This window comes from Carica papaya, chromosome 3 (genome assembly GCF_054855325.1).
Source record: "Carica papaya isolate Zhongbai chromosome 3, ASM5485532v1, whole genome shotgun sequence".
NCBI lineage: Eukaryota > Viridiplantae > Streptophyta > Magnoliopsida > Brassicales > Caricaceae > Carica > Carica papaya.
In genome coordinates this window covers 10,216,344-10,242,735 of record NC_142311.1, presented here as the reverse complement: position 1 = coordinate 10,242,735, position 26,392 = coordinate 10,216,344, and the positions used below count along the sequence as shown (strand labels likewise).

General features: G+C 34.0%; 4 protein-coding genes, 1 long non-coding RNA gene and 1 pseudogene across 7 annotated transcripts; 1 reads left to right on the top strand and 5 right to left on the bottom strand.

Annotated features, from left to right (window-relative positions):
- Positions 1 to 498: 498 nt before the first annotated feature.
- On the bottom strand, positions 499 to 3,421 carry LOC110808848 (triacylglycerol lipase 2-like). The gene is made up of 9 exons (XM_088215647.1): positions 3,001 to 3,421; positions 2,761 to 2,874; positions 2,480 to 2,620; positions 2,291 to 2,401; positions 1,935 to 2,078; positions 1,812 to 1,852; positions 1,449 to 1,528; positions 1,119 to 1,214; positions 499 to 1,003 (listed from the first exon to the last, which is right to left on the bottom strand). The coding sequence occupies exons 1-6, from the start codon at positions 3,196 to 3,198 to the stop codon at positions 1,841 to 1,843; spliced, it is 720 nt and encodes a 239-aa protein (XP_088071773.1). The 5' UTR covers positions 3,199 to 3,421; the 3' UTR covers positions 499 to 1,003; positions 1,119 to 1,214; positions 1,449 to 1,528; positions 1,812 to 1,840.
- A 2,451-nt stretch (positions 3,422 to 5,872) lies between these two features.
- Positions 5,873 to 7,329, top strand: LOC148266683 (uncharacterized). The gene is made up of 2 exons (XR_015817747.1): positions 5,873 to 6,338; positions 6,710 to 7,329. It is a non-coding gene; the product is annotated as an uncharacterized LOC148266683 (long non-coding RNA).
- On the bottom strand, positions 6,471 to 9,393 carry LOC110808843 (triacylglycerol lipase 2-like). The gene is made up of 9 exons (XM_022034458.2): positions 8,882 to 9,393; positions 8,647 to 8,760; positions 8,365 to 8,505; positions 8,137 to 8,247; positions 7,780 to 7,923; positions 7,657 to 7,697; positions 7,354 to 7,433; positions 7,013 to 7,108; positions 6,471 to 6,897 (listed from the first exon to the last, which is right to left on the bottom strand). Exons 1-9 carry the CDS (start codon positions 9,077 to 9,079, stop codon positions 6,578 to 6,580), a joined length of 1,245 nt encoding a protein of 414 aa, XP_021890150.1. The 5' UTR covers positions 9,080 to 9,393; the 3' UTR covers positions 6,471 to 6,577.
- A 62-nt stretch (positions 9,394 to 9,455) lies between these two features.
- On the bottom strand, positions 9,456 to 10,889 carry LOC148266682 (uncharacterized; annotated as a pseudogene). The gene is made up of 2 exons (XR_015817746.1): positions 10,632 to 10,889; positions 9,456 to 10,258 (listed from the first exon to the last, which is right to left on the bottom strand). The product of XR_015817746.1 is annotated as an uncharacterized LOC148266682 (transcript).
- Positions 10,890 to 13,094: 2,205 nt separating this feature from the next.
- Positions 13,095 to 20,565, bottom strand: LOC110808844 (triacylglycerol lipase 2-like). Of its 2 annotated transcripts, XM_022034459.2 has the most exons (13): positions 20,171 to 20,565; positions 19,857 to 19,929; positions 18,149 to 18,213; positions 17,309 to 17,418; positions 16,843 to 16,953; positions 15,192 to 15,306; positions 14,915 to 15,055; positions 14,726 to 14,836; positions 14,493 to 14,636; positions 14,369 to 14,409; positions 13,980 to 14,059; positions 13,635 to 13,730; positions 13,095 to 13,519 (listed from the first exon to the last, which is right to left on the bottom strand). In XM_022034459.2, exons 1-13 carry the CDS (start codon positions 20,285 to 20,287, stop codon positions 13,200 to 13,202), a joined length of 1,524 nt encoding a protein of 507 aa, XP_021890151.1. In that variant the 5' UTR covers positions 20,288 to 20,565; the 3' UTR covers positions 13,095 to 13,199. The 2 variants fall into 2 exon arrangements, with proteins under 2 accessions (XP_021890151.1, XP_088071770.1); XM_088215644.1 differs by lacking the exons at positions 16,843 to 16,953; positions 17,309 to 17,418; positions 18,149 to 18,213; positions 19,857 to 19,929; positions 20,171 to 20,565 and adding an exon at positions 15,432 to 16,698 and having other exon boundaries at positions 15,192 to 15,305.
- Positions 20,566 to 22,795: 2,230 nt separating this feature from the next.
- Positions 22,796 to 24,259, bottom strand: LOC110808864 (ethylene-responsive transcription factor 3-like). Its single transcript, XM_022034481.2, has one exon. It carries the CDS (start codon positions 23,903 to 23,905, stop codon positions 23,219 to 23,221), a length of 687 nt encoding a protein of 228 aa, XP_021890173.1. The 5' UTR covers positions 23,906 to 24,259; the 3' UTR covers positions 22,796 to 23,218.
- Positions 24,260 to 26,392: the final 2,133 nt, after the last annotated feature.

The window sequence follows — 26,392 nt, the reverse complement described above, 5'->3', positions numbered from 1 at the left end:
TCAATATATATACATATGCATAACCATCAACACCGTTATAATCTTAACTTTAAACCCATATAATGATTGAAGTGCATTAAAGCAGAAAAGGATTGTTAATGGAAGGGTTCACCAACTGTTGCAGAAGGTTGAAGAAAATGTTGGTGAGGTCCAGTAGTAGCTGCTGCTCTGATCCACCTGACTCATCAGCCCGGGCTGTTCGATGTGAGGAGCTCCACTTGAAAAAGAAAGGGAAGAGGATTATCAATGTGAGTTCTGATCATGAAGAAGAACAAGATCATTCTATGGCAGCTTATGTTGCAGCCCAGAATCATTTCAGTCACAGGCCAAATATATATATTTAGGGTCTGATTCCATCCATTCCATAATTTTTAGTCTTTTCAAATTGAAGAATGTGAAATTACCAAATGTAGGAGATTATCTTAGGTGGGTAGCTTTGGAAAAGTAGTAATCACATGCCATTATTGAGTTTTTGACAAAGCTACCGTCTGGTTCGCTATCATTTGTAATAGATCTTTATTGACATAAGAATGAGGTTTCACACATTATTGAGTTGCAATACAAAGTAGTAAAAGAAATCTAATCAGAAATCAGAATTAGAACTGAATATATTCAGGTCACCAACTAGAATGAAGAAGAAAGCTTTACACTTTTTTTGTTCCCTTTTCAATCGATACGTAATGTCATTGTAGCCGAAAGAAAGCGATGAGAGGATCATACACATCTTGTTTAGCATTAGCAGCCATAACATAATCTGCATGAGCATAATCTTCTCTGTACTGAATTACAAGCTTATCAGAATCATGATCTTTCAGGCTGTCCAATAACAGCTTCACATCGTTGACATTGGAGAGAGCATCCGCTCCTCCATAGCTAAGAAAGATAGGAAGGTCATTTGGTATACTTGTCATGTCATACACTGGAGGAGTGGGCTGCCCATAGTGTTCCATGTTCTTGTTCTCATTAATGTAGTCATACATTTTAATGGTCCCTTCTCTCATCACTGTCCAAACACAAGTTGTTCAATTTAGTTAATCAGCAAATACGAATACTACTTGAATAAAATTGGTTTAGTAGTATCGATTAACTTTGCAGATTTATGGGTTTGGATTGCTTACTCTGAGCGAGATGGATCATATTCTTGGTTGCAGTTGCCTGGGGCTCATGGTCAAGAAAAGTATTGACAATGGAATCTTTGAGGCAACAGTTCTGGCCTGCAAACAACAACACAACATTCAAATAAGTTGATAGTTAGATGTGTCACTTTTTTTTTTATAAGAAATTATATGTTCGATTTATATTGTATGTTTTTATATGTTCTAATTAAAAGTGTTATGATGGATATATATGTGTCACTTAACTAATAAAATGTACATTATTCTATCAAACAAAAAAAATTAAGTTGATATTTTAAATAAATACAAATTAGGAATGTTGGTTTTATTTACCAGTAAAGGAGGTGAACAAATCAGTGCATTTAGCACCTGGTTTGCCGCAGATATCCTTAAGAAGATTAACAACAGGCTGCCTGTTCAATCAGAAGTTCCCAAAAAAAAAAATTTCTCAATTACAACTAAAATTGGACACCCAAAAAGGAAATCACACAAAGATTTCATATATATTCTTAGAATAATGATTGTTAGTGTAATTTCACAAATCATCTCAATTAGGAAAGGTTATATTCTCCTATATGAGAAGTCTTTTGCAAAATAACTTCAAAACAAAACCTGTAGATTCGACAAACAAAAGAATATAATATTATTGAATATGATATTCTTGTGTATCGAATAAAACATCGTATATGTTCTTACCCTCTGGGATCAAATTCACGAACACCCAATCAGTATAATCCCTGTACAATAAGATGCATTTATATAGATTGTTATAAGTGATAAAATAGAAAAATGATATGGGCAAAAGAAACCAGCACTGACCTCAGCAATGAAGTTATCAGCAGCATTCTTTGCTAGAGGAGAGGACACGTTGCCTACATAGGCAATTGGGCAAAGTAAAGCAGCTGATCTCAACATGCTCACCAGCTGATCCTTGGAAAAGGCAGCCATAGCAATCAAAGTTCCCTATATCATCAATTTTCAATTACTTAGCTTAATAACTTTATTTAGCTTCTTAAATTTCGTAATATTCTTGTTTTTGAGAAAAGATTAATGTGTTTATAGATTATAAAACATAGATAACCCATCATAAAATGATAAGTAGAATTCAATCTGAAATTCCTACACACCAAAAGAAATTAAAGTTAAAAAGAATAGTGAAGAGGTGAGAAGTTCACCAGTGAATGCCCAACATAGTGCAGCTTCTGTCCTGTTTGATCATGCACGTACTGGAATGTGCTAGGAAGATCAAAAGCAACCAGCTCATCCCATGACCAATACCAGTAAGCCTGAAACAACATGTGGAATTAGTAAACATGGTGAAGAAACTGGATTCCCAAAAATAATTTATTCGAGAAGAAACAAACCGGGTCCTTAGGACTGACTGATGTATGCCCAAGACTATACTTAGTCCCACGAGTATTAGCAAGCCAGACGTCAAACCCGTTATCTGCCAAGGCAAATGCCAAAGACTGACTTGGAGGCAATAGCAGCCATGTTATTGCATCCTTCAACCAAACAATTTCAATTCAATTCTCATTTCTTCACTATTCAATTACTAGAACATAAAGGATTACGTATTTAGGATGCTAATCGAATTTACTATCGAAGACAATGAGGTGGATTTGCTTTCTGGAGAAAAACTAACCATTAAAAGGCCATGTTGTAAAAGAACTGGCGGCCTGTTTCCTGCTGTCTTCTCACCAGAATGCCCCACTGGAATTCTCTGCAAGCTAAGAACATAACCATCCTTCGTAGTTACCTGAATAAACCCACCAAGATCCACCAAGAAGAAACTCATTTAAGCAGAGTAACATATACGATTTGGAACTTGAAAAAAACAAGAATAAATAAAAAGAAAAAAAAAACATAATTCACAAAAGCAAACCTTATGTTCTTCACAGATATAGTTTTGTGTCTGAACCATTGATTTGCAAATCCCACCATCATCACCAGCTGTTGAAACTAATGCAGCCTCACCAGCCTGAACCTGGACTTTCTCTGAAAACAAACTTGTTCTACCTCCAAAAGCAGACCCACAAAACAGAGCCAACATAATTATTGGTGCTGCTAAACCATCGGCCATTTTGTTGTTACCCTGTGATTTCCTGCTCCAACAATCGTCAATCCACTGCCAGTGATATATGTACACATAACAGTACTAGATTTTAGATTTCCATATAAAAAGACAAACTGAACATTCGCATGGGAGAAAAAATAGTTCAAAGAAACATCCTCTCTTAGCAGTTTGCTCTATTGATATTCAAATGTATCTTCTGGGTCGTTTTCTTCCTATTTAAAAATGTTGAATCAAGCTCAAAAAATACAAAAGAATTTATGCAAAGCCCAAGATTAACGATGTGATAAAAACCCCACGCATACAAAATTAGCATCAAAAACTTAAATTCTAAATAAATATTTTTCAGTTAATTTGCTATCAATAAAATGATAGTAAATATAATAATTAAAAAATTAAAAGAATTGAAAGAAACAAGAAAAATACATTGATAAGTTAATTCCCTTTCTTTCTCAACAATAAGATTAAAGGTACCTTACTAATTGAAAATAAACTTTGTAAGTTTATTGACTTAAACTTGAATTCATATAACTATGAATGTAATATCTATTTATAGTTGTAAGTAATATTAATAATATGGAAAATACTCTCCTAACTAATAGTAAAAATTATATGAGAAATTAAAATAACTACAACTAAAATAAGATAAATATGATTTTCCTTTGTAGAAATATTTTCAAATAAGAAAATTTTAATTAATTATGAAAGATTTAGGAAAAAAAAAATTGTTAAGATATTTTCCTCTCTCAGTGTTTTTTTTTTTTTTCTGTAGGATTTAACATTTAAGTATTTTTTTTTTCTCAAAATAGTTTGCAGTTTATGAGAAATTTTCCCCCATGGCTGATTCTCCCTCTTAAGGGGAAAGAGTTCCCGCAGGATTATAAAAGAAAATCCTGTGGGAATTTTCCCTTTTCACTTGGAGAATTTTTCCCTTGTGGGAAAATTCCTTTTCCCTTTTCTTGCTTATTTCCCACTTCCAATTGGTGATTGAGAATGGTGATTTAACCCATGTGATAAGTCTATAAAGCGAAAACATGTGCCTAATATTAGAACAAGTTTGGGGCAGTTAGTGCGTGTCCTTTACTTGAGCGACAAACAGATACTTTATGTATAGCAGGACCGTCCTTGAGAATATCTTCAGACGGTATATAACTCCGCCATCAGACAATCTTTGCCTGGTTAATGGTCTTCTAAGGAACCGGAGCGGCCACCCTTTCAGGTTTTATTCGACCCACCATTTTCATCTGCTCCCTTCTGGACTTCCTGTGTGCGTACCGTGTGCCACCTCTCCAACCCAAGCCGTTAACTGCAGTCAAGTGAAAGGAATGAATCAACATTAATGTATATATGCTGCTTTTGTGGTGCATTCAGATATTATATTAAATCGGGAGAAGATGCTAATTGTATCAAGTTAATAATATATTGAGTGCCTATAATTTTTCACCTATGAGAAAAGATGGGTAATCATATCTCGAAAGTTGGTTCCCAATTAATGTGAAATGTTCTATATTTGATTGGCGAGTGAGCCAACTCTACTCGTAAAATCAAATTTTGCAGTGATGGATCCATATTTTTACTTTGTTGGGTAGGAACAAAACCAACATAGCTCGATTGAACTTTGCAAAACACTATATTCAGTTTTATTCTATAGAACTAGCATCTGAAACCATAACCAGACTAATAGCATTCATCAAAGCAACCCACCAACTTCCACATGCATAAGATTGTTATAAGGGTTTGCTGTTTTATACCACGTGTTTTCCTATATATTTTATATGTGAATTTTTAAGAAACGAAAAACTATCAAGTAACTTCGCTACCCAAATGGAGGCTTCGCTTTCTTAACAAACCAACAACAGTATCACATGCTCATAGAACCCCTTCCCAATGGCTCAATATATGCAGGAGATAGATTGAGAATAATATGCATTATTGCCTTTTATCGTAAGTTCAAAATCCCCAATTATTTTCCACATAATTCATACAGCTAAGCTGCATTTCATATAGTTCTTTTTCAGTCTCAATACCATCCTTCTTTATATCAAAAGTATAAGAGTAACACTGCCAAAAAAACCAAAACTTAGATATTATATTTTTAATTTCTCAATTATCTGTTTTGTTGAATGTTTCTCTTTATGAGAGTGTAGAGTCTGAGTTGTATCTTTTGTTAGGAATTTGGGATACTATTAATTGTAATTGTTATTGGTGTGCTGATGCTACTTAAATCATTGAAATACATAAATTTCTATTGAAATATATATTTATAACTTTGATTCAAAAATATTAATTTGTTTCATTTGTGTTTGTACATATCTATAAAGCAACAATTATAAAAAGATATAATTTGAATTAAAGATAGAATAGATTTTAAATTATGATTTTATTTGCATTCAAATTATATATTTATGTTGAATTTTCTTTTTTATTTTGTAAAATTGAAATTTCAATCAAAGATAAATGCTTAAGTAGGGAAACTGTGATTATTTACATGTTTGTTTTTGGAGGGTAATAAGAACTGAGATTCTTCAAATCCTTCAAAGCATAAAAAAAAAAATTAGATAAAACCAAAATATTAAAACAAACTTTCTGTAACATCCGGAAACCAAGGCTGCAAAAAGGGGGGGTCCTGCTATAACATCAAAAAGACAAGAACATGTACAACAAAAAACAAGCAAAACCCATACCACTTTATACATAATCCATGTGATGCCACCTCTTCTTCAACTCCCCATCTGTCAATATATATACATATATGTAACCACCAACACCATTATAATCTTATCATTAAACCCAGATAAAAATTAAAGGGCAGTAGAGCAGAGAAGCATTGATAATGGAGGGTTTCACCAACTATTGCAGAAAGTTGAAGAAAATGTTGGTGAGGTCCAGTAGCAGCTGCTGCTCTGATCCACCTGACTCATCAGCCCAGGTGGTTCGATGTGAGGAGCTCTACTTGAAAAATAAAGGGAAGAGGATGATCAATTTGAGGTGCGATCATGAAGGAGAACAAGATTATTCAATGGCAGCTTATCTTGCAGCCCAGAATCATTTCAGTCACAGGCCAAATATATACATTTAGGGTCTGATTCCATCCATTGTCTTTTCAAATTGAAGAATATGAAATTGCCAAATGTAGCAGATTATCTTAGGTGGGTACCTCTGCTATCATTTTATCGACAAAGCCACAATATGCTTTGCTATCATTTGTAATACATCTTTTTTTACATAAAAACGAGATTTCACAGAAACTATTGGATTACAAAACAAAGTAGCAGAAGAAATTTGATAAGAAATCAGAATTAGAACTGAATATATACAGGTCACGACAACTAGAATAAAGAAGAAAGTTTTGCACTCTTTCAATTTTCTTTTCAATCGATATATAATGTCATTGCAGCCGAAAGAAAGCAATGAGAGGATCATATACATCTTGTTTAGCATTAGCAGCCATAACATAATCTGCATGAGCATAATCTTCTCGATACTGAATTACAAGCTTATCAGAATCATGATCTTTCAGGCTGTCCAATAACAGCTTCACATCGTTGACATCGGAGAGAGCATCTGCTCCTCCATAGCTAAGGAAGATAGGAAGGTCATTTGGTATACTTGTCATGTCATACACTGGAGGAGTGGACTGCCCATAGTGTTCCATGTTCTTGTTCTCATCATTGTAGTCATACATTTTAATGGTCCCTTCTCTCATCACTGTCCAAACACAAGTTGTTCAATTTAGTTAATCAGCAAATACGAACACTAATAGTGCAAAATTGGTTTAGCAGTATCGATTGTCATTGCAGATTTATGGGTTTGGATTGCTTACTCTGAGCGAGATGGATCATATTCTTGGTTGCAGTTGCCTGGGGCTCATGATCTAGAAAAGTATTGACGATAGAATTGTTGAGGCAACAGTTCTGGCCTTCAAACAATAACACAGCAATCAAATAAGTAATATACTAATAAGTATTCGGCTTGAGAATTGGTATGTTACTTCCTCTAAAGAAGTTATGGATTTTAGTTGAACTTTGGATTCCTGTATGTTCTTGATAGGAAGTGTTATGATGGGTATGTAAGTATCACCTAATTAATAAAGTGTATATACTTCTGCCTAAAAAAAATGAAGTTGATGTTTTAAACAAATACAGGAATGTTTGTTTTACTTACCAGTGATGGAGGTCAACAGATCAGTGCATTTAACAGCTGGTATGCTGCACATATCCTTAAGAAGATTAACAACAGGCTGCCTGTTCAATTAGAAGTTCCCAGAAAAAAGATTCCCAATTACAATTAAAAATGGATAACCGAAAAGGAAATCACGGGCTATTAAAAAAATTTTTAACAACAAATTCAAAACAAGACCCGCAGGTTGAAATTATATTGGCCAAATAGATTTGATAAACAAAAGGATACAATACTATTGAAATTGATATTCTTGTGTATCGAATAAAACATTTTATTTGTTCTTACTCTCTGGGATCAAATTCACGAACACCCGACCGGCATAATCCCTGTACAATAAGATGCATACTATAGATTTTTATTAAGTTATAAAATAGAAAAATGATATGGGCAAAAGAAACCAGCACTGACCTCAGCAATGAAGTTATCAGCAGCATTCTTTGCTAGAGGGGAGGTCACATTGCCTACATAGGCAATTGGGCAAAGTAAAGCAGCTGATCTCAACATGCTCACTAGCTGATCCTTGGAAAAGGCAGCCAGAGCAATCAAAGTTCCCTATATCATCATTTTTCAATGACTTAGCTTAACATAATCAGCTACACAGACTTCTAACTTTATTTAGCTTGTTAAATTTCTCAATTTTCTTGTTTTCGAGAAAAGTAGATTACACAACAAGAAATAACCCACCATCAAACGATAAGTAGGATTCAATCCGAAATTCTTATACACTTAAAAAGAAAGTGAAGAAGCAGAATAATCTGAGTTCACCAGTGAATGCCCAACATAGTGCAGCTTCTGTCCTGTTTGATCATGCACATACTGGAATGTGCTAGGAAGATCGTAAGCAACCAGCTCATCCCATGACCAATCCCAGAAAGCCTAAAACATGTGGAATTAGTAAACATGGCGAAGAACTGCCTAAAACAACATGTGGAATTAGTAAACATGGTGAAGAATTTGGATCTCAAAAATAATTTATTTCAAGAAGAAACAAACCGGGTCCTCAGGAGTGAGGGATGTATGCCTGAGGCTATACTTAGTCCCACGAGTATTGGCAAGCCAGACATCAAACCCTTTATCTGCCAAGGCAAATGCCAAAGACTTGTTTGGAGGCAATAGCAGCCATGTTATTGCATCCTTCAACCAAACAGTTTCATTTCAATTGTCATTTTTTCACTGTTTTATTACTAGAAAATAAAGGATTACATATTAAGTATACTGATCAAACTTTACTGTCGAAGACAATGAGGAGGATTTGCTTTCTGGAGAAATACTAACCATTAAAAGGCCATGTTGTAAAAGAACTGGTGGTCTGTTTCCTGCTGTCTTCTCACCAGACTGCCCCACTGGAATTCTCTGCAAGCTAAGAACATAACCATCCTGTGTAGTTACCTGAATAAACCCATCAAGATCCACCAAGAAGAAACTCATTTAACCGAGTAAAATATAGGACTAGGAACTCGAAAAACAAGAAGAAACAAGGATAAAAAAAACACAGTTAATAAAATCAAACCTTATGTTCTTCACAGATATAGTTTTGTGTTTTAACCATTGATTTGCAAATCCCACCATCATCACCAGCTGTTGAAACTAATGCAGCCTCACCAGCCTGAACCTGGACTTTCTCTAAAGACAAACTTTTTTGACCTCCAAAAGCTGACCCACAAAACAGAGCCAGCATAATTATTGGTGCTGCTAAACCATGGGCCATTTTGTTATTACCCTGTGATTTCCTGCTCCGACAACCCTCAATCCACTGCCAGTTATATGTATGTATATATATATGTACATATAACTGTACTAGATTTTAGAATTCCATACAAAAAGACAAACTGAGCATTCGCCTGAGAGAAAAAAAAAAAAGGTTCAGAGAACATCCTCTCTTAGCAGCTTGCTCAATTGATTATTCAAATCTATCTTGTACGTCCTTTTCTTCCTATTTAAAAATCTAGAATGAAGCTCAACAACTATGAAAAGGAATGATTTTAGCATTCATCAACTTGTTGCCATGATTACATATTAGAACAAGAAATTCCCACCTTGCTTGGTGATTGAGAATGATGATTTAGCCAATGTGATATGTATATAAAGCCAAAATATTTGCCTAATATAAGAACATTTTTGTGGCAATTAATGCTTGTTTTTTACTTGAGGGACAAACAGATACTTATGAAGAAATGTATCTAAGAAGTTGTGTCCCTTATTTTTGCCAAAAAAAATTGTTTCTTAAATAGATAATATATCGGGCAATCCTGGACGCACTCAAATTGATGTGGAGAAATAGCCTTAGAATTGCCTTACGAAAAGTTCAGTCTTTAGGCAAAAGCTTATAGAGCTTGTGATCAATGGTTAGAAATTGACCTGATCATTCAACAATCAACGTAAATTGGCCATATAAATTCCACTGATGAATTCTTTTCATCTCATAACAGAACATTAATATGGTCAATTAGCCAACAATATGCAGGTCAATACATTTTATACAAGTGTTTTCTTGGCGGCTTCTTCTGCTACCTTGCTATACCTTGAAATAGATTTCAAGCCTGTTGTAATGAATCCTGAATAAATTTCTACTTGTCATCTCAATTCTTTAGCCTTCAATTTTTTATTCTCTATCCAGAAAAAAATGGAGTAACAAAACTGATGGGTTTTCCCAGGATTATGTATAGCAGGACCATCCTTGAGAATATTTTCAGAGGGCATAACACGGCCATCAGACAATCTTTGTCTGGTTAATGGTCTTCTGAGGAACCGGAGCGGCCACCCTTTAGGTTTTATTCGACCCAGAAACTGCCACCTTTTGGGTTTTAGTTGCCCAAGCATTTTCATCTGCTCCCTTTTGAACTTCCTGTTTGTGTACCATGTGCCACCTCTCCAACCCAAGCCGTAACTACAGTTGAGCGAAAGGAATAAATCAACATAAACATATATTCGCTGCTTCAGTGGTGCATCCAGATATTATATGAAATCGGGAGAAGATGCTAATTGTATCAAGAATAGCAAACTCTCAAATTCTAAAGCCAAGTTAATAATATATTGAGTGCCTATAACTTTTCACCTATGAGAAAAGATGTAATCATATCTCATAAATTAGTTCCCAATTCATTTGAAATGTTCATTTTTTTTTTAAATCAATGCTGACCCTAAAAGTTTGGTCCATTCTATCAAGCATTTCCACCAAAACTAAAAGAAAGCTCCCAAAAGAATATGAATTTAAAGCTCAGAGTAAGAAAACAAGGAAATTTCAACATCTGAGAACAGACCCAGTAACTTAAGTGGTTCCAGCAGTGGCAACCCAAGCAGCAGTATTGGAACTTCCTGGATCAACAAGCTTTTTGATCTCTGCATGTCCGAGATGATAATTATTGTTCATCTGCCAGAAAATAAGAGAAGTAAATTGGAATATGACATAGCAACACTAAAGCTATACTGGAAAGAAATTCCACTAAAATGTGGGAATTCGTTTACCCATATTCTAAACAAAAAACTGAATTTGCAAATAAAATTCTACATTTTTTTAGGTGAAATTCTTTGGTAGTAATACAGGTTAAAGATAAAGAAAATAAAGAGAATTAATTTTTGATATTTTTATTTTATTTTTTGACTCAGTTATTTGATCGTTATAAATTTTTTCATAGTTTTTATATTTTATTTTCGGATCAAAAAAATAATTATATATTTGATTCATTCTACTCTTGAAAATCAAATTTTGTAGTGACTGATTTATATTTTTACTTGGCTGAGTTATATTTCAAAAAAAAAAAAAAAATTACTTGGTTGGGTAGGAACAAAACCAACATAGCTCTATTGAACTTTGCAAAATAGTATATTCATTTTTGTTATATTCCTATCTCCATTCTATAGAATTAGAATCTGAAACCGTAACTAGACTAAAAGCATTCATCGAATATCACTAGCAACCCACCAGGTTCCAACTTGCACCTAATAAGATTAGAAAAGAAAAATTATAAAACCTAAAAGAATTATTTGGTCTACATAAAATTCCACAATCATAGATTGTTATAAGGGCTTGCTGTTTTAACATTTTAACAGTACCACTACCAAATCAAGGCAAGAGCACCAGGTAGCTAAATACAACTACAGCCAACTTACTCGGCAATAAAGTGATAAAAAAAACAAAAGAAGAAAAGAAAGAAATAAGTAAATAAAAGAAAACTTTTTCTTTAAGGGGGAGATCTTCAAAAGTATATAATTGGCAATAAATAACATGTATCAACCACGCATTTAGTAGAAGCTGCGGTGACATTGTTAGCAAAGTGCACAAACCACTGAGCAACAAAAACCTGTAACATCAAAAAGACAAGAACATATACAATTTGGAAACTATAATTATAAACAACAAAAAGCAATCTTCATAAACAAGCAAGCAAAATCCATACTACCTTATATATTCTCCATGTGATGCCACCTCTTCTTCAACTCCCCATCTGTCAATATATATACATGTACGTAACCACCAACACCATTATAATCTTATCATTAAACCCATATAAAAATTAAAGGGCATTAGAGCAGAGAAGCATTGATAATGGAGGGCTTCACCAGCTGTTGCAGAAGGTTGAAGAAAATGTTGGTGAGGTCCAGTAGCAGCTGCTGCTTTGATCCAGCTGACTCATCAGCCCAGTCGACCGGCCGGGCGGTTCGATGTGGGGAGCTTTACTTGAAAAAGAAAGGGAAGAGGATGGTCAATTTGAGTTGTGATAATGAAGAAGAACAAGATCATTCTATGGCAGCTTATGTTGCAGCCCAGAATCATTTCAGTCACAGGCCAAATATATACATTTAGGGTCTGATTCCATCCACTCTCATAATTTAGTGTCCTTTCAAATTGAAGAATGTGAAATTGCCAAATGTAACAGATTGTCTTAGGTGGGTAGCCTTGGAAAAGTAGTAATCGTATGCCATTGTTGAGTTTTCTTGGTGCTCCAAATATCATAACCTGCTGCAGAGAGGTGCATTTTAAATCATGTGATTTTAGCATATGAAGCATGATTAACTTACCAAAAAAGCCCTGTAATTCGTGTTCAAGATTAACCAGGTCTTTGGCACTAGATATTTGGAAAGTGGATTTCAACCTTGGGAATCAAGGATAAAGCAAGAAATAGGTAAATAATATGCGGGGTAAAAGGGTAAAGTTGATACAAGGGTAGTTTTGTCTTTTCACTTATAAGATATTAGGGTTAGGGTTAGGATAATGGAGAAACAAAAAAAATGAGAAGAAGATCGGCACCATCATTCGGCACGTTCAGGCGGTTACAACCTGCTACCTTTATAGCTTTTATATATATATATATATGTATCCCAGGAAAAGAAATCATCCAAAATTTTATTGAAGGCAGAGTACTTTTTCTCTCAGATCCCGCCAGAGTCAGCTTTCTCTCTCGCTCTCTCTGCTTTCTCTCTTTCTTCCTATTTCTTCCAATTCCTTTCATTTATCAAGCTCATGACATTCTCATCCTAATTCACATGCCATTTCCATGCCTCAACTGCTTTTAAATTCTACTTTCCTCACATTGAAACATAAAGACAAGGCCTCGTATGAAAGTAACAAATTGTTTTATCCCAGTGTCATCTGGTAACGAGAAGAGCCCAAATTTCAACAAAGCTACCACGTGCTTCGCTATAATTTGTAATACATCTTTATTGACATAAGAACGAGATTTCATACAGACTATTGAATTGCAAAACAAAGTAGCAGAAAAAAATTTGATCAGAAATCAGAATTTAGAATTGAATATATAAACAGGTCACCAACAACTAGAATGAAGAAGAAAGTTTTGCACTGTTTTCTTTTCAATCGATTTATGATGTCATTGTAGCCGAAAGAAAACGATGAGAGGATCATATACATCTTGTTTAGCATTAGCAGCCATAACATAATCTGCATGGGCATAATCTTCTCTGTACTGAAATACAATCTTGTCAGAATCATGATCTTTCAGGCTGTCCAATAACAGCTTCACATCGTTGACATCGGAGAGAGCATCTGCTCCTCCATAGCTGAGGAAGATGGGAAGGTCATTTGGTATACTTGTCATGTTATACACTGGAGGAGTAGGCTGCCCGTAGTGTTCCATGTTCTTGTTCTCATCGTTGTAGTCATACATTTTAACGGTCCCTTCTCTCATCACTGTCCAAACACAAGTTGTTCAATTTAGTTAATCAGCAAATACTAATACTAATTGCGTAAAATTGGTTTAGCAGTATCCATTAACATTGCAGATTTAGGGGTTTGGATTGCTTACTCTGAGCAAGATGGATCATATTCTTGGTTGCAGTTGCCTGGGGCTCATGGTCTAGAAAAGTATTGACAATGGAATTGTTGAGGCAACAGTTCTGGCCTGCAAACAATAACATTCAAATAAATATGTACCAGTAAGTATTTGGCTTGACAGTTAGTACGTCATTCTTTTTATATGAAGTTATGGGCTCGAGTTAGACTCTGAATTTTTATACATTCTCAATAAAAAGTTGTATTATAATGAGTATTTATGTGTCACCTAACCAATGAAATGTATATATTTCAACTAAAAAAAATAAAGTTGATGTTTTAAACATGTAAAAATTAAGGAATGTTTGGTTTTACTTACCAGTAAAGGAGGTCAGCAGATCAGTGCATTTAACACCTGGTTTGCTGCAGATATCCTTAAGAAGATCAACAACAGGCTGCCTGTTCAATTAGACGTTCCCAAAAAAAAAAATCTTGATTAGAACTAAGATCAGATACCCGAAAAGGAAATCATGGGAAGTTTTCATATATATATCTTTAGAATAATTATTGTTAGTGTAATTTTACATATCATCTCAATTATTTGGAAAGGTTATAATCTCCTATATTATAAGTCTTTTACAAAATAAATTGAAAACAAGACTTACAGTTTGTAATTATATTGGCCAAATAGATTCGATAAACAAACGGATATAATATTATTGAATATGATATTACGTGTATCGAATAAAACATCATATTTGTTCTCACCCTCTGGGATCAAATTCATGAAGACCCAACCAGTATAATCCCTGTACAATAAGATACATATATATAGATTGTTATAAGTGATAAAATATAGAAAAATGATATGGGCAAAAGAAATCAGCCTGACCTCGGCAATGAAGTTATCAGCAGCATTTTTTGCTAAAGGAGAGGTCACATTGCCTACATAGGCAATTGGGCAAAGTAAAGCAGCTGATCTCAACATGCTCACCAGCTGATCCTTGGAAAAGGCAGCCAGAGCAATCAAAGTTCCCTATATCAAGAAAAGATTAATGCGTTTATAGATTACAAAACAAGAAGAAATTAAAGTTAAAAAGAATAGTGAAGAGGTGAGAAGTTCACCAGTGAATGCCCAACATAGTGCAGCTTCTGTCCTGTTTGATCATGCACATACTGGAATGTGCTAGGAAGATCATAAGCAACCAACTCATCCCATGACCAATACCAGTATGCCTAAAACAACATGTGGAATGAGTAAATATGGTGAAGAAATTGGATTCCCAAAAATAATTTACTCGAGAAGAAACAAACCGGGTCCTGAGGAGTGAGTGATGTATGCCCACGGCTATACTTAGTCCCACGAGTATTAGCAAGCCAGACATCGAATCCGTTATCTGCCAAGGCAAATGCCAAAGACTGGTTTGGAGGCAATAGCAGCCATGTTATTGCATCCTTCAACCAAACAGCTTCATTTCAGTTCTCATTTCTTCATTGTTTGATTACTAGAACATAAAGGATTACGTATTTACTAATCACATTTTACTGTCGAAAACAATGAGGAGGATTTGCTTTCTGGAGAAATGCTAACCATTAAAAGGCCATGTTGTAAAAGAACTGGTGGCCTGTTTCCTGCTGGCTTCTCACCAGACTGCCCCACTGGAATTCTCTGTAAGCTAAGAACATAACCATCCTGTGTGGTCACCTGAATAAACCCATCAAGATCCACCAAGAAGAAACTCATTTAACTGAGTAAAATATACGATTTGGAACTCAAAAAAACCAAGAAGAAATAAAAAGAAGATAAGAAACATAATTAACAAAACCAAACCTTATGTTCTTCACAGATATAGTTTTGTGTTTGAACCATTGATTTGCAAATCCCACCATCATCACCAGCTGTTGAAACTAATGCAGCCTCACCAGCCTGAACCTGGACTTTCTCTGAAAACAAATTTGTTCTAACTCCAAAAGCTGACCCACAAAACAGAGCCAACATAATTATTGGTGCTGCTAAACCATGGGCCATTTTGTTGTTACCTTGTGATTTCCTGCTCCAACAACCCTACTGCCAGTTTTATATATATATATACATATATATATATATACACACACTGGATTTCAGAATTTCATATAAAAAGACAAACAGAGCATTCACATGAGAGAAAAAAAAAAGTTCAAAAAAAAGGTCAATGAACATCCTCTCTTAGCAGCTTGCTCTATTGATAGTCAAATCTATCTTGTGGGTCCTTTTCTTCCTATTTAAAAATCTAGAATCAAGCTGAATAACTATAAAAAGGAACGATTTTAGCATTCATGATCTTGTTGCCACGATTATAGATTAGAACAAGAAATTCCCACCTTGATTGGTGACTGAGAATGGTGATTTAGCCAATGTGGTTTGTATATAAAGCCAAAACATGTACCTACGATTAGAACGTTTTTGTAACAGTTAATATTTGTCCTTAACTTGAGGGACAAACAGACACTTACATAGAAACGTGTAAAAGAGTCATTGGGCTTCTGTTCTATTCTGTTCATGGACGGTAAGGAAGGCGCAGGTTTGAATGAAATCCAGTCTTAAAATTTGATTCTTAAATATATCAATATATTGGATAATCCTGAAACCCATGAAATTGATGTTAAGAAATATTGTCTTAAAATTGCCTTACGAAAAATTTAGTCTTTAGGCAGAAGCTTATAGAGCTTGTGATCAATGGTTAGAAAGCTCTTCAGAATCATCAATCACGGCCTTGTACGATGGTAACTGGGGCCCAAATGCAGTCCTACCGCGTTGACTTTTGCCCGTTAACAAGTGCTCTCTATAGTTTCCAATAGCTAACCACATAAATTGGCCATATGAATTCTACTAATGAATTCTTTTCATCTTATAACAAAACATTAATATGGTCAATTAGCCAAAAATGTGCAGGTTGATACATTTTATACAAATATTTTCTTTGCAGCTTCTTCCGCTACCTTTATATATGCTGAAATAGATTTCAAGCCTATTGTAATGAATCCTGAATAATTCTATTTGTCATCTCAATTCTTTAGCCTTCAATATTTTATTTTGCATCCAGAAAAAAATAGACTAACAAGACTGGTGGGTTCTCCCAGGATTATGTATAGCAGGACCGTCCTTGAGAATATTTTCTGAGGGTATAACTCCGCCACCAGATAATCTTTGCCTGGTTAATGGTCTTCTAAGGAACCTGATCGGCCACCCTTTAGGTTTTATTCGACCCAGCAACTGCCACCTTTCAGGTTTTAGTTGCCCGAGCATCTTCATCTGCTCCCTTTTGAACTGCCTGTTTGCGTACCATGTGCCACCTCTCCAACCCAAGCCATAACTACAGTTGAGTAAAAGGAATGAATCAATATTAATGTATATATGCTGTTTTTGTGGTGCATTCAGATATTACATGAAATCGGGAGAAGATGCTAATTGTATCAAGAATAGCAAACTCTAAAAGTCTAAAGCCAAGTTATTAATATACTGAGAAAAGATGGGTAATCATATCTTGGAAGTTAGTTTCCAATTCATGTGAAATGTTCATTGTTTTTGAAATCAATGCTGACCCAAAAAATTTGGTCCATTCTATCTAGCATTTCCATCAAAACCAGAAGGAATTCCCGGAAGAATATGAATCTAAAGCTCAAAGTAAGGCAACGAAAACTAGAAAAATTCAACATCTCAGAACAAACCCAATAACTAAAGTGGTTCCAGCAGTGGCAACCCAAGCAGCAGTACTGGAACTTCCTGGATCAACAATCTTTTTTATCTCTGTATGTCCAAGATGATAATTATTGTTCATCTGCCAGAAAATAAGAGAAGTAGATTGGAATATGACATAGCAAAACTAAAACTATACTTGAAACAAATTCCACTAAAAGGTGGGAATTCATTTATCCATATGCTAAACAAAAAAGTGAATTTGCAAATAACTTCTATGCTTTCTTGGTGAAATTCTTTTGTTCCAAATACAGGTAAAGAAAAAGAAAAAAAAAGAGAACCAATTTAATATTCTCCTTTTATTTCTTCACTCAAATATTTGTAGGTATAATTTCATCATAATTTCTATATTTGATTCTCAGATCAAAAGAAAAAATTTCTATATATTCCTATCCCTATTCTGTAGAATTAGCATCTGAAACCATAAATAGACTAATACCATTCATCAAATATCACTAGCAACCCACTTAGTTCCAACTTGCACCTAATAAGACTAAAAAAGGAAAATTAAAAAACGTAAAAGGATTATTTGGTCTACATAAAATTCCACAAGCATACATTGCTATAAGGGCTTGCTGTTTTTAACATTTTAACAGTCCCACTACCAGATCAAGGCAAGAGCACAAGGTAGCTAAATAAAGCGGAAAAAAAATGAAAACCTTTTCTTTAGCGGGAGACTTTCAAATATATATATAATTGGCAATAAATAACATGTATCAACCATGCATTTATCAGAAGCTGCCGTGACATTGTTAGCAAAGTACACAAACCACTGAGCAACAGAAACCTAATAGTATGCAGCAATTACTCACAGCTTTCTCAATAGATTCAAGCCTCTGGTCAACTTTTGATTCATGATAATGCCGTATTGAATAACCTGCATGATAATTTGTCTTTCTAGTTAACAATTCCATCCAAAAACTTCTTTCAAGTTTTCAATATCTACATGCTCAAATCTAACATTTTCAACACAAGACAAAGACAAGTAAACACGCTCAACAAAGATGCTGTCACATTGTGAGATAATCATATACCCGCTTTTCCTTGTTTTTGCAATGAATTATATTGCACACTATAGTTCAAGGAAAACTGCAGAGGACCTAAACAAGCATCTTCCCTAGTTTTGATTAAAAAGTTATGTTGCATACAGAATGTTGCATGATTTCTCCATTTGGGACACAAAAACATTTTCTAGTTTTTTATTTCCTAGTTTCACATATGTTTGCACATTAAAATAAGTAGGGTGGCACATGCATGTTGACATTCAATTATAACTAAAAACAATTTTCAAGAAGATATTAAAAATATTTTCTTATTTTCTTTAAACTTATTCCAAATTTCCATTATGAGTTTCCAAAAAATATTTTTATTTTTAACTACCACTCATGTTTTCACATATAAATACATGTGAATGTTTAAGAAATGAAAAAACCATCAAGTATCTACATAACCCAAATGAAGCCTCAGCTCTCAACCTATCTTAACAAACCAACAACCATATCAAATGCTCATAGAACTCCTTCAAAATCATTCAATTTACGCAGGAGATAGAATGAGAATAATAGGCATTATTGCCACTCAAAATGCAAGAGCTACTTTCCACTAATGAAAACAGGTTGCTTTTTACCATAAGTTCAAAATCCTCAATTATTTTTCACATAATTCATAATTAGTTAAAGCTGCATTTGATATAGTTCTTTTTCAGTTTCAATAGCATCCTTCTGTATATCAAAGTATAAGAGCAACAACACCAAAAGACTAAACCTCAGATCAGATTCTGTAGGTTGTGCACTAAAATCCACTCGACAACTTCCATTGTTTGTCTATATAAACCGATGTAATCTTGCACATTTTTATAAAATATACTAATCTAACAAACTTTTAAATAATTGATTAAACCAATTATTTCAAAAACTTAAAGTGAAATGAAAAGGCCCAATTTTTATTAGTTATATATTAACCAATCACACTTAACACATGAAATCAAATTAAAAAAGCCGTGAAGGCCTGAAAGTGAGCATGTAAGCCAAGTAGAGATTGACAGACTTTTTACTATTTGAAACCCAGTAGCCAGCAAAAGAATTGATGAACAAATAATGGAAAGGAACAAGATCCTCAAGGTTAAGCCCAAGCATATAGTTCTGTATGGTATCTTAAATAATAAATTTTACCCGGACTACCATGAAAGTTTACGACATAATCTATTACTTGCATGTTAATACAAAATATTATCGTATTTCTTGCTTGTTTTATTTCTTGTTATCAGACAAGGATAAGCTGCATTTGAACCAAAACATGCATTTCAACCATTATTATTACCATAATGCCAGTCATCCAGTCAAGTTTACAGATATAGGCATCTCTTCTACTCAACTTTAATTGCAAAAGAGTCTGAATGTTAGCAAAAGTAACACAAGTCATTGGGAACATATATAACTTCAGTAAGGTAGAACAACTCTGGAAATTCACAACATAAAATGGAGACTTGGGTATCATAAGCATAAATTGAATAAAACCCACCTGCCCATGCTGTTATAACAGATGCTATAGAAGTTGCTACTGTAAACACCACTCTATGCCTCTCAAATATGTCCTATAACCATCAAGATCAAACGTAAGACAGCCATGAAAGAAAACCCAAAAAGGCATATGAGATAACTGAACACTCACCCGAACAGTCTCATTAACTTATGGTACAATGAGCAATTTCAAACCAAAGGAATAAACCCATTCTTAGAGCAACCGTTATTGAAAATTAACTGATACAAATAAAAAAAAAAAAAAAAACTGGACTGAAAGCAGAAGGCGAACGGAGAATTAGAAAAAGGATGTACCTTGGTTGAGAAGTAGGTATCTTGAACAGCAACCCATGAATTAAGGGCTTTTTTCTTTAACTGACGCCCTGACAATGAACCCAGAAGCGAGGTGCTTCCGCTTCTCAGACGCTGCATCTTGTGGTCCAACTGAAAACCCGGTTGATTGGACTCAGACGAGTCGTCGAGTTTCCTGCTGGGTCCCCAAAGGTTTTCTCGCGAACTAACCAGGAAGTTTCTGCGACGGAAAAGGTTCCGGTCAGGGTTCAGAAATCACCCGAGGTTTTCTTCACTAATTAAGTTTAAAAGTTAAATAAAAATCAGAAAAATATAAGATAATAATTTTAAAATTGATGAATGTAAACATAAAATAATATTAAATAAATTGGAATAAGTGAATTAAAAATAATAATAATAAAGAAGAGGGTAGGGTTTTTTGGCCCACGAGAAATAATAGTTGGGTTAAAAGCAAAAGTTGACACCAAGCACGAGGCTTTCTTCAATTGATTAGACAGTTTTATAGATGTGGTAACACATCAGGCCCAAATTAATTATTAAAAAAGAAAAAAAGGTACAAAAGGTTGAGTTATTATTTTAAATTTTAAATTATTTACCACGTTACAATTATTAATCTCTTTAATTACAGATTAATTTTATAATTATTTCAGTTTGTGATTCTTTTTCATAAAACTTTAATTTTTAACAGAATTTAACATTTTTTTTTTACTCGTATTTAAAAATTATAATAATTGATAATTTGATTTTAATAAAAATATGTTTAAACATGTTTATGATAGTAATAAACATTAAAAAATATCGCTTTTTTATTTTTTTAAATTCCTAAGCTAACTATTGATATTAAATATTTTAAAGTTTTTTTTTTTTTTTGTGAATTGAAATAAAATATAAATAATTTAACTATTTCAAAAAATTTCTACTAAAATTTACTAAATTAAAATATATTTATAAATTTAACGAGTATTAATAGTTAAAAGAGTCAAATTTATTTAAATTAAATATGATTAAAGTTTTAGTTAAAATAATAACAATTATGTTAAACAGTACATTTTAATCACTTAAAATTTTAAAGGTACTTATTTTACCAGAATCATTTAGTGTCATTTCTTTAAGGAAATATCAATTTGTTTGAAGTAGAAGACAAGCCATTGCTCAATTGACAAAATCCAACCCATATTTCCCGATTCAAATCAAAATCCCTACTCATGAGACTCTTCGCACACAAAAATGTCCCACCACAAATGAAATAATGTAAGTCTAAGTTTATTATATATATTATAATTTAAATTTATCAAGCTTTCATTTTGAGAAAATTATTAAAATTTTCAAGAGAATAACATTAAAATTACCCTTACATTTTTATATATATTTTTTAAAAAAAAGGTTGTCACAAATAAGTCATTCTCTCTTTACATACTTAAATTCAACCTTTAATAAAATAAGATTTTAATGGGTGTTTGGGACTAATATCATAAAAAAATATAATAGTATTCGTAAATTTATGGAGAAAATATTTACAGCCAGCTCGCAAGCATTAAATTCACCCATACATAATTACTGACATTCGTTCATCATATTTATTATTAGCAATCAAAAGTTAGATAGGCCCCATGTGCCACCACACACCACAACCCACTTTCAAAAGTGGATCCCGAAGTACACCCTTTGCACCCAAATCTACATTACATAATTTTTCTCTCGATACTAATCCAATTTTTCATGTATGAAATAATTAACATTTAAATATTTAATCCTTAATGTAACATATTTGAATCAAATTCTTGGTTAAAATAATGAAATTTTCTTGCACACTTACCCACCCATCTACCACTTTATATAATATTTTTACTTTCTTTCATTTTAGTTTTATGTGCATGTTAAAATGTAGTAAAATTGTTTATAAATTATATTTGGTACGCATGCATGCATGTATTACGCAAAATATAAAATTTTTAAAGTTACAATAAATAATAAATTAAAATAATTTTTTTAAAAAAAATAAAATATTATGTATCCGATTAAATTCACTAAATTAAAATAATTTTAACCACATATAATTTGTTTTTCTCACCAAAAAAATAATAATAATAATAAAAAAGGAGTGGAATTTAGACCTCAAATGTTGGGTTGGTTGAGACTTCATCCTTGAGAAAATACACCAAGCCATAAGCTTGTGGAGCTCTGCATCACAAGTGCAATAAATGGTTCTTATCACAAACCCTATCAATATCTTCTTCTTTACTCTTTCCGCAATTCTCTATACTTCATATCTATACCCTGAAAAGATTGTGTATTTTTTCGACCATTGGTCATATAAACTGGGATTATCAAGCAGTGAGATAAGTATTATTGGGTAAACCCTAAAACAATTATTGCTTACAAAATTTATAAATAAAATCAAAATAACTAAATTTTAATTACCTATATTTAAGGAATGCAAGTTACCCTTTTAATATACACGATGATTAACGAATTTAACCATAATTTGGATCAAAAGGATGTTATTAGAATATTGAGTTTAGTTTATGTTAAAATTTTGCCAAAGTGTAATGCTTATTCATTATTCAACTTTCAGATTAAAAATAATACATCAATTTACGAAATAATAAGTTACTAAGTATAAAAATATGCAGAAATTAAAATAGTATGTATTGAATTTTTGTTTTCTTGTGTTCTTGATCGAGATAATGTGTTTATACAGAAGAAAATTTAGGGTAAAAAAGAAAAAAAAAAAAAAAAAAAAAAATTGGGAATGAAGGAGAAGCAGATCAGGAGACCAAAACTCCAGATCTGATCTCCTGCTCTGTGAAACGATCTTTTCAACTTCAACAACACAGATAACAATCAAGAGCTGAAGAAAATCGCAGATCGCATAAACAACACCAATACTAATCTACATATAAATCTAACATCATAAATTTCTCTTGTAACCCACCAACCAACCTAATACCAATCGTCCCCTTCTTTTTTCTTGATGATTTTCTCGAGAAAATAAGATTTCGAAAACGAAAATTATATTAAAGAAAGGACCATTACATCGGCGTCGGAACATCACAGGCGCAAGGCGGTGGCGTGAAGATCATCACCGGAAAAATCAACGGGGTGCGTCGTCTGTGGTGGGGGCAGGTTGAGATCGAAAGGGAAGACTGTGCGGAAAGAAGATGTGAGGACACAGTCATCGTCATCGACGACGGAGGATGAGGAATCGCAGTCGCTATGGCAATCATCGGGCTGCAGAGGCGGCTGCTGTACGGGTCTCCTCTTGTGGGCTCTCGGTGCGACGGCGCTGGCGGAGACAGCGATTCTGGGCCCGCTAAAGGACTCGACCGTGCTGCTCATGCTGCTGCTGGTTGGCCGGTTGACCTGAACCGGCTCGTACTTGGAGAATCCACCATCCTCCTGCGGATGGCGATGATGACGATTATGGCCTTGATATTGCGGGTAGACGGGAGGAGGAATCGAAGACGATTGTGTTGTGGGAAAGTTAGTTTTGGCCTTGGGTCCACGGAAGGAGCGTGCAGCGGCATCGTAAGCGCGGGCGGCGTCCTCGGCAGAGTCGAAAGTACCGAGCCAGACGCGGGTCTTCTTCCAAGGATCTCTGATCTCGGCGGCGAATCGACCCCATGGTCGCTTTCTGACGCCTCTAAACCGAATTTCTTTCACCGCGTTGGTCGAATCGGGCGCGATCGGTTTGGCTGTTAGATCTGTTTGCTTCGTGGTGGCTCTGCCTCGCCGCATGGGGGAAGGGTGAAGGGTGAAGATAAAGAATAAGAAAGGAGAAATACAAAGAAAGATGGTAGATTACCTTTTTCTTTTTCTGGTTTTTCTCTTCGATTATGAAGACGACAATGTATAGATACAAACAAATCTTGAAAAGGAAAGAAAAAATTGAAGATGTGAATTGGGCTGCCCACCAACCAAACGCGGTCTCCACCTCCCTTATAAAGAAGAAATATTATTGTTGAGAATTCATGGCTGCCTGTTTCCTTTACGGCTTTAGCCTCTGATTTTGGTTTCTTTCTTTTTCGCTCTTGTTGATTGTCTTCTTCTCTCTCCGGAATGAGCAATCCGGTTTCCTTGCTTGTGATGATTTTAGCTCTTTTATTCAGAGAAGGAGAAGGGCCTGAATTGGGTTTTCTTACGCAATTACAAATTTGCCATCCATTATTTACTTTTTACCTATTAATATAATATAAATAAATAAAAATAAACTGAAACCACTACTTTGGGAGTTGGCCCAATCGAGACTTGCTTTTTTTTTTTTCCTTTCTTTTTCTTATTTTGTTTGCTTTTTTATTTTCTTTTTCTTATTTTCCTTACTCTTTTTTAAAAAAATTTTATATGTTAGACATGATATTTTTCAAAATATTGTTTAAATAAATTTTAATAATAGATAATTAATATATGATAATAACAGTGATTTAATGTTAATAACACAGCATGAAATGATAAAATTTGTTTATGTTTGAATGATTATTTATTAATTTATGTTAATAACAACTGTTTTATTTGAATGATATAATTGTATGATTCTATTTTTAATAGAATTATTAATTTATTATATATAATAATAAGTGATATATAAGAAATAAATAATTAAAATAAATAAATTATATAAGAATATAATTAAATTTATATTTAAATAAATAATTATTATACATAATAAAATTAAATTTTTATATTTGATAAAATAAATAATTATTATTTATATTGTAAATATCGGACTCGGAATTTAGTCCAATATCAAATTTAACATTCTAAAATATATAAAAAATTTATTTTTTAATTATTTTAATTTTTGTTAAATTTATGAAAAAAAAATAGCTTATGGAAGAAATTGAAAATAATTTTAGAAAAAAAGAGTGAAAATTTAGGTTCATGAAGTGTTTTTGAAAGAAAAATTAGAAACTATGGGTCATAGTGCAAATAGAAAAAATTGTGCCACGTATGACTGCTCTGTCAGCAACCCAGACGAACCAGAGCATGCCGCACGGTAAGACACGCTGACATCGGTGCCATGCAGGATACTACGTAGGCGATCCGCGTGCCCTGCGATCGAACGGCGCAGGATCGATCTCGCGCACGTGGATAGCCCGAATTTGTTCCCCCTTTAAATATGATCGGACGACCGAGATCAAATTACGATAAACGATCTAAATTCATTTCTTCATTAGATGCGATCGGACTGACGAGGTCGATCGCGATGGACGGTCCAGATCAATGTGGGATGAGTATAAATACCTCGCATCACATGAGAACCCAAACCCTACCCTCCAGTTCCTGGCGGAGAAGGAAGCTGACTACCGACCGCTGCCACAACGGAGCCACTACTAACCGCCAAAAGAGGTAAAAAATTTCCTTACTCGCTCAAAATTTGATTCTGAGCATCCCCATAGCCAAATTGGAGCAAAAAGAATAGTAGGTGAGCCGAAAGCTGAGGACAAAGCTCGGCGGAGCCGCCGCGGCCAAAGTCCCAAAACCCCTCCGATGAGCCTCATTTCTGATTTTCGTTTTACGTAATTTTTTTATCATTATATTCGTCGTCCTTTTTTGTGCAGGTTGGCCGAAGAAAGAATCACAGTCCCCCCGCCGGTGAGTTCGGTTTTCTATGATTTTTTGGCCAATCGATGCCCTTAACGTATTTTTCTGCAGGAATACAACCAAAATCGCCTAAAAACCAATATAAGTCGGCTAGGCCGATGCGAACTGCCGCCATGTTGGAATCCTGAAATTGGCCAAAACAAGTTTTAGATATCAATTTTGGATTTCTAAGGTATTTTTAGGTGCGTGACAAATGTTTTGAATTTCGTAGGAATAATTTAGCAAACCTGGCATTCGTTAGAAAGCGTAGTAGACAGCGCGACGTCTTGAAACACCAATTCGGGTAAGGATCCCTCACTATTTTCTCCTTTACGTCAAATTGACACTTAATAATTAATAATTGTGTGTTTTATGAAAAATTAGAGAACGTTAAGAATAATTATAGGTCACTAGTGGAGCTGGAACAAGTTAGTTTACGGTCGTTGCGATTTCTTATTTATTTTTCTGTATTGTCTATATTTATTTACTATTATACTGTGCATAACTCAATTGATGGTTTTTAGGATTTTTTTGGTTATTTGTTTCCCCTGCATTGTGTAGGTATTTTTGTCGTTGGTTATTTGGCTATGTTAAACTATATTGTTATTTACGTGAACTGTGAGTATAAAATGAGATATGGTTATT